At 42.8% G+C, this 20,464-nt stretch overlaps 1 protein-coding gene across 2 annotated transcripts in view; it reads right to left on the bottom strand.

The window, feature by feature from the left end:
- itgav (integrin, alpha V) overlaps positions 1-20,464 on the bottom strand; it is a 121,527-nt gene that overhangs the window by 49,135 nt on the left and 51,928 nt on the right. For both annotated transcript variants that reach the window (XM_069934770.1, XM_069934772.1), the window contains 4 exons: positions 18,102-18,145; positions 15,672-15,728; positions 15,537-15,589; positions 4,923-5,128 (listed from right to left, as the gene is read on the bottom strand). In XM_069934770.1, coding sequence (XP_069790871.1) covers positions 4,923-5,128; positions 15,537-15,589; positions 15,672-15,728; positions 18,102-18,145 — 360 coding nt within the window. The remainder of the gene's footprint in view (positions 1-4,922; positions 5,129-15,536; positions 15,590-15,671; positions 15,729-18,101; positions 18,146-20,464) is intronic.

Raw genomic sequence — 20,464 nt, forward strand, 5'->3', positions numbered from 1 at the left:
TAGTCCACCATAAAAGAAGAAATAAAACAAACACCTTTCTGTCCTGAAAAGGTCATTAACCCAAAAGCTTCACTCCAAATCTCCCTCTGGACATGCTATCTGACTTATCAAGTTTTTCTATGATTCCCTTAATTCAGATTTCTTACACCGTTACTGTACTACTTTTTCCAGTTATCAATTTTTTTAACTTTATCAATTTTAAATAAAAAAAAACACAAAGTTGTCTTTCAAACTGGATCCTATCCCTCCCCACAACTACTGTTCTTTTATTCCCTGAAAGTGTAATCATTTGCAAAAGATCTCGTCTTATTTGGTTATGATTTATCCTCAACAGCAATATTTCTGCAAATTATTCAACTACATTCCCTCCCCAAACCATGTAACCAAAGGACCAACTTAATTATGTCACTTGGTCCAGAAATCCATTAAAAGCCACAACCCCTCTTAATAAGATGTTAAGCAAATGGAAGAGGTAAGTAAAACTGGTGACATTGCCACAAATACTTGAGTGTCACCATAAATCTCTGGCTTGCGTTTTATAGACATTGCAGTCTTTTTCTTTGCATCTCTGGGTTGAGGAAAAAAATCTTAAGAATGGAACCCAATTGAGAAAAGACCAATTCTGGTCAAGGTTAGGCAGATGGGATGGCTTTTCGGAGGGTACAAAAGAGATTCACCACAAGAATTCCAGGTATATTTGGAAACTAATCATATTTGGGAAAGGGGTCAAAAGCTAAGGGACACAGAATAGAAGTGATTGGGATTTTTTAAAATCTTTTGCAGAGCAAGAGGTTCTGATATAGATATAATCACACCAGTAGTAGTGGAGGCAGATACAACTACAGCATTCAAAAGAGAGTAGGACAATTATGAGCAAGGCAAGATTATTAGAGAAGTCTGGAAATGTGATGACTGGGGATGCTCTTGTAGTGACATGACTGGTCAAAAGGACATTTTTCACCTTGCCAATTTTCTTTTAAAACTCTTGACAATCATGCAAAAATTCATTGCCCCATCAATAAATTGCCCAGTTCCCTGCCACAAATGTTCATGAAATCACCTCTGAGCACTGGAAGTCTTTGCAACATTTAACCAAGAGTATGTTAGATTTACTCCTAGGTAATTTCAATAATTTATTCAGTTACTGCTATAAAATTAACAATGATAAAATGAGAACAGAATCCAAAAATTTGCAAAGGTGCTTCTTGAATTCACAGTGAAGGAATCCATTCAACAAAATTCTCAGTTGCCAAGCTAAAAAGAAAATAATTTTTGGTTTTTTTGCCTGCTGCACACTGTTTACTTACTACATTAAATTTCTATAACCACAAGGTCAATTATGCATCTTGTACAAGATCACCACTCAAAGGTTTCTGTGACAGGGATTGTTTTAATTGAAACCTATTTTGTGTAGCATTTCCACAGTTGTCCATTTTGCTACAACTGCAGACTTCCTAACAGCTTCTCTTCCAACTGCTCACATAAGCAGCCCATCAGTGACTTTGCATACCCCTTTAAGTGCATGTTAAGCTAATGGCATCTGCACACTCATCTTGGCTTCAGAATGCTTACAGTGTGCTCCATTTATATTGTGAAAGTGCATGGCTCATATCTCATATTTCCATCTGTGGTTTACAAATTTTGGACCAGGATCTGAGACATTCAGTCAAAAGAGCACAGATCCAATCATCTGATCTTGCTAATGCAAACTTGATTGCAATCTGGAATTAAATAATGATTTCTGGCAAATTCTTATTTTTCAAACACACTAATGAAACAATGCCAATAGACACATGGAACTGAATGTAACCTGATCACAAGTTGAAAGCACAGTACAAAAAAAATCTCTCCTGTTCCTAGATGCTTTATTTTGCATATCCAATGACATCACTCATTTCTTATACAGGAAGAATCTGTGAATAAATGTGCAACATCACTTTGTATGATGGCTGGCCCAGCTATAAAGCATAGAAATGAGACCTCTCGTGACTTTTCTGACGTTGGCCAAGCTATTTGTTCGTGACAGTTTCTAGGTTGGACTGCAGGAAATGACGACTACTTCATGGCAAAGTGTGCGGTCACTGCGTACAATTTGTTTCTGTGGTGATGCTTACAATGCATAAAGGATACAAATCTCAAACATTGCCATGCATGCAGGCTGATGGTTGGGCCTTGTGGATTATATTACATATGATATTGGGAATGAAACTTTTTTACATCATTTCAAGGGAAAATCAAGGGATGAAGTAATTGTGATGCATTCTTTGGCTTGGCTTCGCTGACGAAGATTTATGGAGGGGTATGTCCACGTCTGCTGCAGGCTTGTTGGTGACTGACAAGTCCGATGCAGGCGCGGTTGCAGGGAAAATTGGTGGGTTGGGGTTGGGTTTTTCCTATTGTGATGCATGAATAATTTTTTAAAAATTGGTTTAGATATAGATACAAAACAGGGTACAAGTGGTCACCAAATTAGAGCTAGTCTATTAAGGGAGGAGACATTTGGATCTATCTCCTCTTTTCCCCTTCCCCCCCCCCACCCCCAACTTCTGAAATTAGTATCGAAGTCAAGATGAATAGACTTTCTTGAACAAAAGCGTCACCATTCAAGCATTAAATACTACAAAGTAAATACAACTAAATGAGTGCAAGAGTCAAAAAGATGCATTTCTTCAAGCTTGCAATGAATAAAACTTAAGGGTGGTTTAACAGACAACAGTTAAATAGAAGGTTGCAGATTGGCCCCTGTATCCTAGTTAAATTCATTTTCAGCAATGAGGTTGTTTTTCTGGATGGAGAATAAAAGGAACTTTTTTCTCTCAACAAAGGTCCCCACACCTAATTTGGCCCTTAAGTAGTAGTTGATGTCTTCAAGGGCAAAGTCCCCACATCAATAGCACAGTCTCTGAACAAAAGCACAGTACAATCCTGGGATACCTTGGATTCCCCACTCTAGATTCTGCAACAAGAACAGATGAATGGGATAGAATATTTTCAGTCTTTTTCTAAGCTCAGCAAAATGCAAGTAATTTTTTTAAAATTCATGGTGGGGAAGGATTGGGCAACTGTAAAAAAGCCGGCAGCAAGAATACATTTACCTCAAAATAAGCCTACATCAAGCAGCTCGAGAGAACAGGCAGCTGTGATAATGATGTAAATGTGCTCACTTCCAATCTCAGCATGTTGTGAAGAACCACAAGACAAATCGCTTGTGCTACTATTGTCCACAGAACAAGTATTCACTTCAGCAAGAACCTTTCAAAATGTTAATATGCTAATTCTCCCATCAAAATAATTTTATGGAAGCAGATGGTAAGGGTGAATTTAAGGAATTCATGGAAATTCAAGAATTTATCTGGACAAAGATGGGAGGCTTCCAGTCAATCAATTATCACAATTGTGTTTTATAATGTAAAAATATTAGGGGGGCCAATCCAGGAGCAAATTTGTAAGGAAACTAGATAGATCACTTAAAGATGGGAACCATCTCCTTCAAACAATCACTAAAATAAGTGATGTTTAAAATCATTTAGAGAAATCTACACAAGGCCTAATTACAAGTCAAAGTGCAAGATCATTAATGTACTGAGATCGTGTGAGTATTTTACATTATGCACCACTTGGGCAACCTAGAACATCAAACACTGCAGCACCAAAACAAGCCATTTTCACCAGCATGTTCTGCACTGACCTTGATATCATTCTACTGATCCCATCTCCTGAAAATCATGAGTATCCCTTTATTCCCTGACTCTTCATGTCTGTCCAAATGCCTCTTTAAAAAGTTGCCATTGCAACAACTTTACCACCTACCCCAGCAGCATGTTCCAGTTGTCACACATCTTTAAACTTTACCCCTTTCCCCTTAAACCTATGCCCTCTTCTATTTTACATGTCTAATTACAATTTACCTTCTATATACCTCAATCTTTTTAATATGTACTTTAGGTTGCAGCTTGCTCCACAGAAACTAATCCAAGCTTGTCCAACCTTTGTGTACAACTCTTCAATCAAAATGGCATCTTGGTGACCTCTTCTGCATCCTCTCCAAACCCTCGACATCTATTATTGTGCAGTGAACAGAGCTCCACACTATACTCCAAATGTAGCTGACCACACTTTTATACAGCTGCCGACAACTTTTAAACTCAATTTTCTGATCAATTTAGTTAAAATCGGTTGTGTTTGCTTTACTACCCTGCCCATTTTGGTTGCGACTTTCATGGAGCTATGGATTTGCACCTCAACATTCTTCCAATGTCTACATGGGCTACCTCCAGTTGCTTTGGTTTCCTCCAAATGACAGGGGTTATAGGTTATTTTGGCGCCGAGGACTTGAGAACCGGAAGGGCCTGTTGACCTCCCAAAGTACAACACCATGCAATTTCTTGCACTGTTTAAAATATTCTAATAGTGCTGTGATAGTACAGATCTATCACCAATGTGCATAGTGTATATAGTTACTGTATCTAGACTGTGCTTGCAGCGATTGGCTGAGAGCTAAGCCACACCTATTGTCTGGGCCTTAAAGGGTTGTGTCCCTCGCCAGGTCGGATCATTCTGGACTGGTCGGCCACCTGTGAAGAGCTCCAGTCTTTTGCTAATAAAAGCCTTGGTTTGGATCAACAAGTCTTTGGTTCTTTCAACGAGCTCTACAAGTGCTACAAGACTTGACCAATTTTACCCCAGCTGGATGAGTTCAGGGTGAATTTGGGGTAGTTAGAGTTGGGGCTGAACTTACAATTCACAAGGCTTTCATTAGTAACAGTCTCAAAGGTTGTACATCAATGAAGCAAGGTTTATTTCTGGTTAATTTCACAGAATTACCAATGCAAGCTGTCCAGGGCACAAAATGTGAATTTAAAAACTAAATATTAAAAGGGAGCAACTAAACAAAAATATTTAATAAAGAATCTAGAACTCACCATTAAAGCCATCTTGATCAAGATCTCCCAAAGGTGCAATTGAAGACCCAAACCTAGCATAAGTCTCTGTGCCAGTCAGTTTCATAGCATTTCTAAAACTAGTTGGAGTGTCTTGTAAGTAAATGTGTACTTGTCCCACTTCTCGATATTTCCCGTCAGATCCACGAACCATAAAAAGTGGTGCTCCAATCAAAAGGTCATCAAATCTAGAAGACAGAATACAACATTAAGAGTTGGTGGGACTAAATGGTTTAAGAATTACAGCACACCTGTACAATATACTTCAAAGAAACAGGAGTAAATTTGTGAACTTTATCAGTATTTTGATAATACTGTAGCTGATGCATTTATTTTTAATCACTGGGCTAATGTGCAAGCTTTAAGCTTCATGCAAACCTATTACAAAATAAATAATACTTATTCCTAATTTTGCAATACACAAAAATGCTAGAGAAATTCAGCAGGTCCATGAATGCTGCATAATCTGAGTTTCTCCAGCACTTTATGCAATGTGCTGAAGCCCAGCATCTGCAGATTTTCCTTATTCCCTACTTAGTCAGTTTTGACTGAAGTTTCCAGGAGCATTGCCCCTCTCGTGCCAGAATTTGTTAAAGCCACAGCTGTAGGAGAGCCACATGTCAAGGAAAGAAGCTCACATAAACATAATGGGTACTCTAACATCTTTTCAAGATGGTCTGAAGATTGAACTACAGTAACTTCTCTCAGCATTGGCTGGATATATTAAAACCTCTTCCATGGCTTATAGGAGTGTAACTAAGTTTTTAGTGACACTGCATTATGTTGTGAAATTAGTGATCGAATCAAGGGTGAGATTTGTTTCAAATCTCCTGAATCGTATATGCACTTAAAATATGAATCAGTTTGAAATGGTTGAACTATGGTGCAAAACTAGCCATCTGTAGAAAGCTGCACTGGGGATAAAGCTTTGGAGATCAAAACTGCAGAAATGTCTTAACATCAGATCTGCCTTGCATTTTTCTAAACTCATTAGCACTTTGAAACTTGCTGTGAAATATCATTTGAGGTCCTTTGTTTGTGTCAAGGTCAAGCTTGAAATACAAGATTTAGCAGCTATTTACAAATTCAATAGAACTTTAGTTGTTTTTGTTAACTTCTTTACTAAAATAAAGATTGCATGGTAAACAAGACCAGATCTCTTCCTCACACAAGGTTAGAAAGAGACAAAAGAGATTGCCATTTCCAGAAATCAAGTTTCAGAAACAGTTAGTTTCTCCTAGTGTCAGGCAGTGGCGTATCTACGTCAAGTGGTGCCCTAGGGCTGTAACTCACAAAAAAACCGCGACTGCAGCCCGACATAGTTCCCATCTTAAGTGCCCATCACCACCACCATGCACACGTTGCAAGATGCCAATCTGTCTTTATCCCTTCCCTCCTGATCACTGGGAGCCCACACTCCAATGATGGACATCTGTCAGAAGTTTGAAGAGCAGGACACAGGGCAGGAGGCCAGCCTTCACAACCATGCTGCTTGCCTGGAACCAATTCCCTTTAGTGGTCTCATTAATTTTCCCCAAACAATCCTTGACCCCCCCCCCTTTTTTCCACTGACTTGCACAGACAGCAGCCACCCATCATGCCCCAAAAACATTTCCAAAGCCTACTGGTTTCCATCTCTTGGCAGCTCCCTCCATGCACAATCCTCACAGAAGCCAGCTGTTCAGAGGGGAAAGCAAGCTGTGTGACCATGTGCAGGCTGCAGGGAGATTGGTGAGGCAGTCAGTGCATGGCTGGAGTGGGTTGTGACACGCCTGCAGCACCACAGTCTGGCAGGCAGACAGCTCCCCCAGGCAGCTGCCAAGCCTGACTGAGCCCAAGGCACCACAGCTAGCCATCTGCACTAGTATGCCACAGTTCACCAAGCTGTGCATAGTGTGGTTGACCTGAAAGTTGTGGTGCTTCAGGTTGTAGCTGCTGGTCATGAGGATCTTCATGGCAGCCAGTGACAACCACACCACTCCTTACCTTGGTCATGGGCACCACCTTCATGATCTGCTTGACCATCATGCAGCCAAATTTCTTGTGCCACCTGGCCTCTGCTTCACTGTCTGGTGTCTCTGCCTTCTCTGCCAATTCTGGAGGAGGGTGAGGAACTGGCTGCCTTGGAGAACTCTGCACCAGTCTCTGCCATCTGGTGCTCACTGCAGCTCTGCTCAATGTGGGATGAATGGACAAAATGGTTGTCTTCTACCTTACCCATAATCCCCCTCGCTGCTGGAACTGTTGTGCCAGGAAATGTGGTTCCAGCTGCATGGGGATTATGGGTAAGATGTCCATTTTGCCTGTTTATCCTGCATTGAGAGAGGTACCGGAGTGACCCTGAAGTGGCCTGATAAGATGCTGGCCTGGAGCAGTGCTCTGGGACGTTCAAGTGAACTCCAGCAGGACAACACTGCACCCCAGGATGGAGATTCATTATTGGGCTAAGGACTCTGATATTGGGACACTAAGGTGAGGACAGTGGTGCTCTGCTTCTGTGTGCAACCTGCCATAGCCTAGATCTGCCTATGGTGTGCAGCAGCAGATGTTACATTGTGAGGTTGCACAAATAAGGCAATAGCTTGCTTTTTCATGCCTCCCTTCACATCAAGTACATGGTGCAAACAATATGATCCATTTCTCTATTGATGGTGACATTCAATATTTGTACTGCAAATAGCAGAATGAAAATGGGCCAATAACGGATTCTTCATCAGACTTGCTGAAGCTTTTCTTCATGGGAACTATGTCTGAATATGGTTGCAGGATAAACTGAGGAGGAAAGCCATTTGTTTCATCTCAAATGGTGCATTTAAAATAAGAACACAAATGTTCTCAAGTCAAAAGCCAATTATATTGATGTTTTACTTTATGAACAACTCTGGTTCTTGTGGTAATCGTGCTAAAGAATATTTAACTAGTTTTCTCATACCTTATGCTTTTTATAGTACAGAATTCAAGCAACTGGCAGCCTCAAGCAAATGGCAAAAAAAATCACAGAAAAATAAATAGGTTTTAAAAAATTCAGGTTTGTGCCTTGCCATTAGTTTGCCAATCATGCAACATGTAATCTCTAGCAACCAGAAATTCATTTATCAGCATCCACCAATCCCGATAGATGCTAGATACCAGGGGTTTTACTGTAATTAGAGATTTGCCTTTTCCATTGCTTCTACCATCTTGCAGGTTTAAAAAAAAAAGTAACCCTTATTCCAAATTTTCAGAAAAGATCAAGCATGTTGAACTTTTTTAAAATTGCCTTGTTTCCACAACTCTTAGTGCCAAAACCAGGATTTTCCCTAGTTGAAAGAGCTAGCTGAAATCCTAAATGACTGTTTCCATTCAGACACCATCAACTACAACTATCTGCATTCTGCTTAATGAATAGAGTTCAACAGGGTGGTGTGATCTGTAGGCTTCTCTGATCTCGATCTGAAGTCAATCCATAGGAAAATGAGAGCAACAGAGGGGATTATTGGAGTATCCTTCCCTCATCGATGCGATCCACTGAGATCGTTGACTGGAGAGGGTGCACAAAATCATTGAAGACCCCTTTCACCTTGCGCACAGAATTTTTCAGCTGCTTCCATCGGGAAGTGATACAGGAGGATCAGAGCCAGCACCGCCAGGCTGAGGAACAGCTTCTCGCAGGCAGTGTAAATGCTGAACGGCCAAAGGATCTGCTCACACTAACCATCCAAGACTTGTATGCACAAAAAATATTTTTGTATAGAAAAAAAATATTTGTCCTGCATGTTTTGTTTGTCTGTGTGTCCGGTTGTGTCTGTTTTGCAACATGGACTAGAGAACACTTTCGTCAGGTTTGTACTTGTACAATCAGATGACAATAAACTTGTTCTGAGGCTGACAGCTTTACCCATTGAGCTGCCATGGTTTAAACCAGGCACAAGTATTTGTCACTATTAAAAGGAACAGGAGGAAGGAAACCAGCTGCCTTTGTATTATACAAAGTGAAGTAAACCAATTTAATAGTTTAATTTTTTTCTTTTCTTTTCTGTGCTATTTCAATGTCTTTTTGTACTTGCCTTGAATGTTGGATGTTTACTAATGTCAAGTGTTTAGCAACATTCAGTACCAAACTGTACCAAAACCTTTGACAGTACAAATTGGAATCAACGTCTCCTCCTCACTGATTATTGACACTGGCACACCTCAAGGATATGTGCTTAGCCGACTGCTCTAATCACCCATGACTATGCGGCCAGGCACAATTCCGATGCTATCTACAAAAATACTGATGATGCCACGGATGTCGGCAGAATCATAAATGGCAATGAGAAAATGTACAGGAAGGCAATGGATAAGCTCATTGAGTGGTGTTGCACCAAAAACCTTGCACTCAACATTAGCAAAATGAAGATGATTGTGTACTTCTCATCAAGGGCTCAGTAGTGGATAGTCAAGAACTTAAAATTCCTAGGTGTCGACTTCTCCAAGGATCTGTCCTGAAGCCTCCATGTCAATGCAATTACTAAGAGGACTTGCCAGCAGCTATACTTTGAGGTGTTTGAGGAGATACAGTATGTCACCAAAGACTCTGGTAAACTTCTACAGGTGTATCATGGAGAACATTCCAGAGCTGCCAACGCTCAGGACAAGACTAAACTCCAGAAGTTAGTTAACTTGGCCTACAACATCACTGGCTCCATCGAGGACATCTACAAGAGGCCGTGACTTAAAGCAGCTCTATCCTAAAGGACCCCCAATACCCAGCCCATTTCCCTTCACTTTGCATTCAAAGGATAAAGGTACAGGAGCCTGAAGACAAGCACTCAGTGCCACAAGATCAGCTTCTTCCCGACTGCCATTTGATTCCTGAATGAACAATGAACTGAAGACTGCTTTTTTGACTTTTTGCGCACTTGTAGTGGGCTGAGTGGCTGCGTAGCATGGTGTTGCGAACTGTCGCTTAGGCAGCTTGTTGAGCAGACAAGAACCATGGGCCAGGCACGGGCCAGATCACTGCTCACTCACCTGAGTGAGGAACCATGTGCACGCAGTGCTGTGAGCAGAATTGTGGCAAATTGGACCGTTGTGCCTCTTTCTAGAGGAAGTAGGATGCCCATATTTAAACACTCCTGCCCTGCAGATTAGTGGCAGGCACGTGGTGGTGAGACTTGGACTCATGAGGCTCTGACTGGGAGGAATACGAAAAGAGGAAGAAAATTAAAATAGTCTTTGGTTGACTAACCCTGTGTATGTGAATTCATTTAGTAGCTCTACCAGAGTAGTCACTACAATTGGTGACCCCGAATGCAAGATTCATCTGACACTTGAATCTACAATAGTCATGGACATAACAGCAGCATTAGCTGCCACCACAGCTGCAGTTAATGCAATGGGAATTCAATTGCCCCCTTTCTGGACCCACCAATCTCTGGTATGACTTAACCAGACTGAAACCCAGTTTCGTCTTCATGTCATAACAGCCGAGGATACTAAGTTTTGGCACATCATCATGGCATTAGACAATGCTACAGCAGCTAAAGTGTGTGAATTCATTGCACACCGCAACAGAAAACCAATACACCAGGTTCCACCAATTCCTCCTGGACACTGGAATTAACCTGCCATGAGCATGGCATGCGGCATTTGAATATGGAGGGGCTAGGCAACAGGAATTCATCCAATCTGATGAATGAGAGCTTATGTTAACAAACAGTCATTCTTTTCGAGACTTTATTCCTGTTGAAGCTCCCAGGCCATTGGTATCTCCATACCAATAGCAAACATGGATTTCTGCTGTCCCCATGACTTGGCCCAGGAGGCTGACATTCTACTCTCTGCCAATGCAAGAGTATGCCCACATACTGCCTATTTTCTCAGTGGAAACATCTCCCATGTCTTGATTCAAACAAAAAGGGAGGAGAGGAATGTACTGATGGGTGCTGAGAATGGTGCTTTTGCCATCACTGGTGGGAGAAAAATGCCTGTAGAGGTGTGGCCCTGTGTAGCTACCACAAAAAAGTCAGGAAATGAGTCAGCTGCCAGTAGTGGCCTCAGCAACTGGCACAAGTACTGGTCTCCTGTATCTTCAAGATGATGCTTGTAAGTTTCTCGTAGATGCAGGCACTGGACTCAGCTCGCTCCCACCAACATACTTTGAGGAGACACAAAAGTGACAGAACATTGCTCTTCTAGCTGCAAACGGGACTTCTAATCCTAGCTTTGGCGCACAATGCATCACAATTACGATCGGAGGACCAACATTCCATTGGGATTGCATTTTGGCTTCTGCCACACAGCCCATTTTGGGTGCAGATTTCTTACGATCCCATAACTTGCTGCCTGACGTTAAGTGGAGGAAGTTGGTCAATGCCACCACTTTCCAAACATACCTGTTGATAAGCAGCAAAGGGAGAGTTCCCCAGCTCTGGGTGCACACCCTACAGATACCTATGCTGCCCTGTTCAATGAATTGCCTGGGGTGCTCTCTCAATTCAATTCCTCCACAATGGCCCATGGTGGGTCCCATTACATTGACACCTCAGGCCTACTGATTTATGCCAGGGCTTGTCTCCTGCCACATAAGCTACAGCAGGCCAAGGCAGAATTTACTGCCATGGAGGAATTGGGTATTATTCAGCATTCCAATAGTCCTTGGGCATCACCATTACACATGGTACCCAAGAACACCAGTGGATGGAGACCCTGCAGCGATTACCTCAGGCTTAATAATATAGCTACACCTGACAGATACCCCATTCCTCAATCAAGATTTTGCTGCCCATCTGGAAAATTGCTGTTTTTTTTCCCCAAGTCTATCTCATCCATGCAAATGGCATTCCTAAACAGAATTATTACTCCTTTCGGACTGTTTAAATTCCTCAGGATTTCATTTGGGTTGAAGAATGCCACTCAAACGTTCCAATGGCTTATGGATGCTTTGGGCAGGGATTTGGAATTATTATATCTACTTAGATGACATCCTCATCGCTAGTCAGAATGAGCAAGATCACCAACTACACATATGCTGCCTGTGCCAATGGCTGGATAAATTCTGACTTGCCATCAACCCTAGCAAATGCCACTTTAGCAGGTTGACCATTGATTTCCTGGGGTACAAGATCACGGCTGAAGGTGGACTGAGTCCGTGCCTTTCCAAAATCTACCATGGTTAAAGGACTGTAGAAGCTCTAGGGTGTGGTGAATTTCTATCAGTTTCATTCTGGCAGCCACTGACATTCCTCAACCACTATTTCAGCTCCTCACCACAAAGTGCAAGGATGTTACTTGGACCAGAGGCAGAGTTTGTGTTCAAAACTGCCAAAGATGCTCTGGCCAATGAAATGCTCATGCATCCTAATCTCACTGCTGCACTGGCACTCACCATGGATGCCTCAGATATGGTGGGTGCAGTTCTTGAACAGTCCATAAATGGCCTTTGCCAACCCCTGGCTTTCTTTAACCACCTATGGCCATCAGAAATGAAATGCAGCACATTTGATAGAGCTGTTGGCATTGTATCCAATACATTTTGGAGGGCTGCCATTTTCCCTCTTTCATGGACCATAAGCCACTCACTTTTAAATTTGGCAAAATATTGAACCTGAACACCACTTGTCGTACATTTCTGAATTCACAACGGATGTGCTTCATGTCTCAGAAAAACAATCTGGTCACTGAAGCGCTATCCAGACCGACTGTACATCATATCCAGGCCATGGATCCTGATGTTCAGGCATACAGAACTGCCATTACAAACCTGGACATATAACAGGTGGCACCACAACTAGATAGGCCAACTTTGCTTTGTGACATGTCTTTGGGCAACCCTAGACCAGTGATTCTGGTGTCTTGGAGGTGGTCTTTTTGACGAAGCTCACAACTTGTTTCATCCCTCCATCAGTGACCGTCAAGCTCTTGTCAATGAAATAGATTTGGCATGGATTTAAGTCATTGTGCAGTGGCCCAAATGTGTAGCCACTGCCACTTCCAAAATTAGGCAGCACACCAAGACACTCCAGCCTTTCCCAGCAGTATACTTGTATTTTGAGCATGTGCATATAGACCTGGCCGGACCACTACCAGTGTCTCAGAACATGAGATACATTCTGATGGTCATAGACTGATTCATGTGATGGCCAGAGGCCATCCCATTGCCATCCAGCGACACTGACAGGAGCCAGAGCGTTCATTGCCAATTGGATCTCGAGTTGGACTTCTCACACACGTCACTTCAGACAGCAGAGCGCAATTCACCTCTGCATTATGGACTGCCCTTGCATGCTTTTGTGGCACTCAACTGCATCATGCTACAGTGTACCTCCCACAGTCCAATGGTCTTGTAGAACATAGCCACCAGCAACTCCAGACTGCACTCAAAGCCCGACTCACTGAGCCCCATTGGGTAGATGGGGCTAGGAGTATGGAAAGACATGACAGTGTCGTCCATAGAGATGGTTTATGGTTCAGTTCTCTCAGTTCAAGGTGATGTTCACTTCTCATCCAACTCCTGCTTCTCTGACCTGGACATGCTTTGACACAATGTTGGAGTAAGAAAACCCATTCCAAACAACTGGCATGGAACGCCCAAGCAGTATGTGCCTCCACCTCTTCTCGACACTGACTTGTGTGTAGACGGGCCCTGGAAATGCCATTGCAATGCCCCTTCCGTGTGGTTAAAAAGGGACAGGGTTGTGTATACTTTGGACATGGGGTGGCCATTCACAATGGTGGTGGGGGGGGGGAACGGTGCCAGAATCAAACCAACAGACCCAGTCCAGGAGACTAGGAGGCCCACCCAAGGCACATACAGCCAGTTCATCTTTTGGGTGATTATTCTGTGGGGTGTAGTGTAGCAGGCCAAGCAGCCATTTAGCAGGCTGAGTGGTCGTGTAGTGCAGTGTTGCGAACTGTTACCAGGGTGGCTTGCCAAGCAGATACAGAGCCACGGGCTAGGAGGGGCATGCGGTGCTGCAAGCTACTTTAAACACCCGAGCCCAACAGATTAATGGCAGGTACATGGTGACATCTCTCTCATCTCATGGGACTTGGACCAGGAGGGATATAAAAGGAGGAAACCAATTTGAATAGATAGTCTTTGCTGACTAACCCTGTATATGTGTATTCATTTAGTAGCTCTACTGGAGTAGTCACTACACACTTTTATTTTAGTACAGTGGTTTTCATGAATGTTTGCACTGTAATGCTGTCACAAAACAATGAATTTTGTGCCTTGTTCATAACATTAAATTCTGACAGTCTGCAAGTGGGGCCTCACGAGCAGTTGGCTGTTCTGGGATTCCAGCCAGATGCCCATGTCAAGAAGACTGCTCATGCTGCACTGGGTTTATATCAACTTGTATGGAGCTACACTCTAAGGATCTGACAGCAACATTGATTATATTATTGCTGTAGTGATCCAATATTATTGGCATGCTTCACCACCCAAGGTACTGAGCTTTTGGAAAGTCTCTAAATCCCTCCTTCTTTCTTCCCTTAAGGTGTTCTTGACTGTGAAGAAGGGGTCAGGGTTGAAATGTTGGTAATATATCTTTACCTCCTGTGGATGCTGTAAGACCTGCTGAGTTCCTCCAGCATTTGTTTTTACTACAATCACAGCAGACTTTTGTGTTTCAGTCTTTAGAACAAAATTCCATTTCTACTAACAGCATTCTATTCAGCTCTGGATCAACTTTGTGGCAGGTCATGAGGCACTTTGAGACATTTTATTTCATTGAGAAGTCAGCATCCCAAGTATATAAAGACTGATTTTATTGACTTTCACTGCACTGAATTAACATCCCAAGATTCGGCTGCTGAGCCCAATTCTCAACTTCAGCTGGCCCAAATGCAGGCATGTTTCAAAAAAAAATCAAAGATGTTCTAAATGTTGACTGCTTTTGTATCCAATAGTTATCTTCAACTTTGCCACCACATTTACTAATAATTAATCCACACCTCCTGGATTTTCACTTCCATTGAAAAGTCTGTTTCCACTTGCTGTTTAAAACAGACTATTTTATCTTGCCACACATTCTCTGGCTATAAATCTGGATCTCATCTAATTGTTTCTTTTCCCCAAGAACATGGGAGTTGGGGTGTTTTACAACTTTGCATTGTTGTTAATGCCATTTGCCATCAAATACAGTAAACACACAATCACCCATTTTTCTTCAGGAACTGTTCACCAAGTTGTCATGGTGGCATTAAGTTTTCACCTAATACTGTCTGCGCCATAATTCTAGCAACCCATTTTACATTTTCTAAATTATCCCATCTGGTGTAGGATCATTTAAAAATCTACACAATTTGCATTCAGTCTCTTAACATAGCGGCAATTAGAATAAGCTTCAGCCCCTAAATCTAAACTCATCATTTCAACATTTTTAATGAATAAACTGCATTTAAAATTGAAGAATTCAAGAAGGATCTCTAAAATTTCAACAGTGCAACCCTTATACAGCTTATTAAATTAGAACTAACCCCTCACCCACTAATTTCAGCTTTTAAATTCAGATAAACAAATCAGTCACCCAAATGATCAGTCTACATGGAAGAAGGCATTCTTTAAAACCAGGATTTTTTAGTACATTGTGTCAAATCAGGCCATTCCACAAAAATATAACTTACCCATCACTGTTGACATCAGTAACAGCCACAGAATAGCCAAAATATGCAGCCATCTGTGGAAAGTGACAGAAATCATATTTCCAGTATTGATAAACATAAATTGCAATTTTAAATATAACACCAAGGTTTACTTACTTGCTCCCCAGTAAAATTGTAGAGTGATTCCATGTTGACTCCATTTAAAATTGTCACCTGGCAACATTAAAACAGTGAATATATTGAAATGTGGACTAATCGCATTGTAATTTAACTTCTGATCCACATTTGATTGTCAGAAAGCTGCAGGTTAAATGGCCCAATTAAGTATTCAGATGCATAATTTAGACCAACACATCCATGCTATACTAAATGAGTGCCTTCCTTGCATGTCCTATTAAGAGTGCAAAAGATCACTTGAGGAAGGGCTCAACCCCAAAATGTTGCTTACCCTTCCAATGGATGCTATGTGACCTCCTCAGATGCTCCCACTTCAGTGTGAAATCAACAAACTGCAGCCAACCCACTCCCTATATATCATCGTCATTAGCTAATTTGGTCCCAGTGTGATATTGCTGCATAGAAATAGTCCGTGCATCTCTAGTCACCACAATAGAAAGATAACAGTTGTACAATACACAAATGCTGGAGAAACTGCAGGTCTCACAGCCTCTATAGGAAGTAAAGAGTAACCCATGCTTTAGGCCAGAGTCTTTCATCAAGGTATGAGTAAAATGTAGGCAGATGCCTGAATAAAAAGTTGGGGGGGAGGGAGGAGGAGAAGAGAGGCAGGGGAGAAGCACAGGTTAACAAGCAAAAGATCATAGAAGCTGGAGGGCAGAAGAAAAGTTCCTCTCTGGATGGAAAGAGGCAGTTTGTGAGGTGGACAAAAGGAGACCCTCTTCCATCAGAGTTTAGAGAATTACCCTTCTCCTGTCACTTTTCAGTGTTTTTTCTCTTCTATCCTCCCACTTGTATCCATCTATGAACTCTGTGCTCCTGCCCCTGTCTACCTCCACCCTCTCCCACCTTTCTATTCAGTCTCCTGCCTACATAAGCCCAAAATTTTGGTTACTCTTTAATTCCTATAGATGCTGCAAGTCTGGCCAAGTTTCACCAGCACTTTTGTGTTGCACAATAATCCCAACATCTGCTTTAACTAAAGATAATAGCTGGTAAGTGTTATATTGACAACTACACTGGTGCTAATTCCTGCTCCTTCAGTATGAGTTCCCCGCCGCCGCCACTAATTCAGCCCGCCGCCGCCACTAATTCAGCCCGCCGCCGCCACTAATTCAGCCCGCCGCCGCCACTAATTCAGCCCGCCGCCGCCACTAATTCAGCCCGCCGCCGCCACTAATTCAGCCCGCCGCCGCCACTAATTCAGCCCGCCGCCGCCACTAATTCAGCCCGCCGCCGCCACTAATTCAGCCCGCCGCCGCCACTAATTCAGCCCGCCGCCGCCACTAATTCAGCCCGCCGCCGCCACTAATTCAGCCCGCCGCCGCCACTAATTCAGCCCGCCGCCGCCACTAATTCAGCCCGCCGCCGCCACTAATTCAGCCCGCCGCCGCCACTAATTCAGCCCGCCGCCGCCACTAATTCAGCCCGCCGCCGCCACTAATTCAGCCCGCCGCCGCCACTAATTCAGCCCGCCGCCGCCACTAATTCAGCCCGCCGCCGCCACTAATTCAGCCCGCCGCCGCCACTAATTCAGCCCGCCGCCGCCACTAATTCAGCCCGCCGCCGCCACTAATTCAGCCCGCCGCCGCCACTAATTCAGCCCGCCGCCGCCACTAATTCAGCCCGCCGCCGCCACTAATTCAGCCCGCCGCCGCCACTAATTCAGCCCGCCGCCGCCACTAATTCAGCCCGCCGCCGCCACTAATTCAGCCCGCCGCCGCCACTCCTCTGTTTCATGCACATCTGCCTTAGGCCCTCTCCCATCATTCCTTTAAGCACCTTCACTCTGTCTGCTGAAACAGCAAGTTCTTCCCAGTGGCCAACAATTCCAATTCCAGTCTTTTCCCAGACTGACCTGTCTGTCCATGGCCTCGTATACTGTCAAGTTGAGTTCTTTCATAAATTGAAAGAACACCCATTTTCAACTTGCCAGCCTCCAACCAGAAGGTATCAATATTGATTTTTCTAATTTCTAGTAACCCCTTCACCTTGTTTCTTTCTTTCACCCCTTTACTTTTTCTCATCTCTGAATCCACACCATGTTCTCCTATCATAGTTTCTTTCTCATCCCTCTGCCCCCTTGCCCCATCACCTTTTTGTCGTCTTCCCCCTCATTTGTATCCACCTATCACGTGCAATCCTGTGCTCCTCGCCCTTCTTCTCCCCACTCACCCCACCTTCACTTTTTTGGCCTTCCTGATGAAGGGCTGAGATCAGAGATATCAGCTGCCTTTTGCCTTCCATGGATGCTGGTTGACCAGAGTTCTAGAACTTCATGTAGAGTAACAATTAAAGTACTTCCAACCACCCTTGAGGAATTATAAAATGTACAAAGTGAGTTAACTTTTATTATTCTAATATTTTAAAATTTTCCATATACTGTTGTATAAAATCGACATTCCTTACATAGCCCAGGGACTTTGCTCCTCTTGGAATACCAGTAACAAAATCTAAAAGGAAGTGAAATGTTTTATACATTTAGTTAAGAATAATCACAATGTACTTACAACAACCTAAACAGAGTGACTGTTCACAAACTGAAATCAGGTTCCCACTGTCGATATGGTTTCTATGTATAAATTCACTGACAACACAAACAAGAACTGTTGCTGCTTCAGCCTTTGCCTGTACTTTCACAGATTACTAGGTCACAAATTGTTCTGGATTGTAAAGATGCCTGTGTGGTGCAATAGTTTAAAAAAAACAATGACCCAGTTGAAGCCTAATTGACATGGCACAACAGGAATTTCAAAAATGTCGATACGATGTTGCAAAATAATTTACTTCAAGGAAATGGAGTCTGTGGAATTGGTGGGAAAACCTTGGGTCAACTAAGAACTGGTTGCACTTGCAGTAGCTTGGAGACTGTCAGGGTTGATGCTCTTCACTCTCTCACTCTCTCCATCAGTGATAGTGATGAATCATTAAATTTGCAGATGATACAAGTTGAATGTTCTAGACTTCCAAAAAGGCTACTAACAAACTCTGCAGATCTAGATGACATGGGAGAATGGATTGGCCTCAGGCAAATTCTCAACAATGTGGAAAAATTGCATGGAGTTGTTCATAATTATTTTTTAAATTCAATTTAAGTTTAAATTAAAAATTTTAATTTACAGGAACTCCATGCAAGGTTGTTTACCGGGACTGTTGAGTGGGAGACAGGTCCAGGTCATCTTGTGCATCATTCACTGAGAACCACAACCAAAAACCTCATTGCTTAAATTAAATAAGATCCATTAGCACCAAATTTAAAAAAAAAGATACTTTGAATGTGACATTGACAAGTTTCAAGTGTCCAATTACACATCTAAGTATTGCATAAAGGAAATTGCTACATAGCCAGGTCAAATCAGAAACCATGGCAAGACCGAGCTTTGTACATTAATCAAAGCTCATGTCACTACCTTCAGGTCAAGTGACATGAAGATCAGCAAAGGATGAACTTGCTGCTGTAATCCAGAAGACAAAGCATGGATCCACACAGAGAATCCATAAACAACTGTTGACACAGGCAAACCAAGGCACATGGTGTTCAAACTATAACTGACTGACTATAAGCCAACCCTGCAGGTCAGCAAAAATGATGCATCATTTCCTGACATGTTGAATGGGGAAAAAAAAACAATTAACACTTAAGAAAGTATCATCTCCTGTGAAGGACTGACACCTTGCATAGCCATGGCTGAGGTGGGGAGGAGCCTACTCAGCGTTAACCCACACAAAGCAGAAGGACCAGACAAAATACCTGGTTGTATGATTGTCTGTATTGCCCAGCTGATAGAAGACCTAATGAAAAAGTCTGCAATAGCCCACTGTCCCCACAGGATTTAAAGCAGCCACCATCATCCTAGTGCCCAAGAGAGCTGGTAACTGGACTAAATCTATTGCCAGTGACCATCATCCATCATGACAAGCTTCTGAGTGGTCACAAAACACATTAAATCACACCTTCCATCCATATTGGACCCATTCCAGTTAGCCTAACCTCCAATCCAGTCCACAGACTGTGCAATAGCCTTGACTGTTTGCTCCAGCCTAATCCACCTGATACCTCATGTACCAGGCTGTTGGTCATTGACTTCAGGTCTGTGCAACACAATCAATCCTCAGAAGCTGGTGGATAGATTGTCCATGCTGGGACTCAACACCCTCTCTGCAACTCACTTATGGCCGCTATGTCGGAAAGACCACAGTCGGTCCGGGTTGATGGTAAGATCAAAACCCATCTCTCTGAGCACTGGTGCACATCAGAGCTGTGGGGTCAGCTTGCTACTGATCAGTCATGCTGCTAACTCGTGTCTGCACTGCCAGATTAAGTTCAAACAGAATTATCAAATTTGTGGTTGATGCAATAAAGTTGGCCCTTATCAGCAACAACGAGTTGGTCTTACAGAGATGAGGTTGGAGGGTGAACAACCTGAATCTCAACATGTACAAGACTGTGGACTTCAGGAGGAAAAAAGGTCAACTCTCTCTCCATTATAGAGAAAGTGGAGAGCACACATTATGTATATAAAAGATGACCTATCCTGGATCCACAACATCTCATCATTAGTCAAGAAGGCACAGCAGTGCCTACATTTCCTTAGGAGGTTCAGGCAGACATAGCAACCATCTCTGTCTTGATAACATTTAGCAGGAGCACAATTGAGAGTGTCCTGTCTGGTTGAATCATTGTCTAGGTTGGCACATCCAAAGCATCAGATAAGAAGTCAATAAAGAGAATATCAAAACAGCAGAGAAAAATCATTAGGGTCTCCCTCTAC

Source organism: Narcine bancroftii, chromosome 4 (assembly GCF_036971445.1).
Source record: "Narcine bancroftii isolate sNarBan1 chromosome 4, sNarBan1.hap1, whole genome shotgun sequence".
NCBI classification, from domain to species: domain Eukaryota; kingdom Metazoa; phylum Chordata; class Chondrichthyes; order Torpediniformes; family Narcinidae; genus Narcine; species Narcine bancroftii.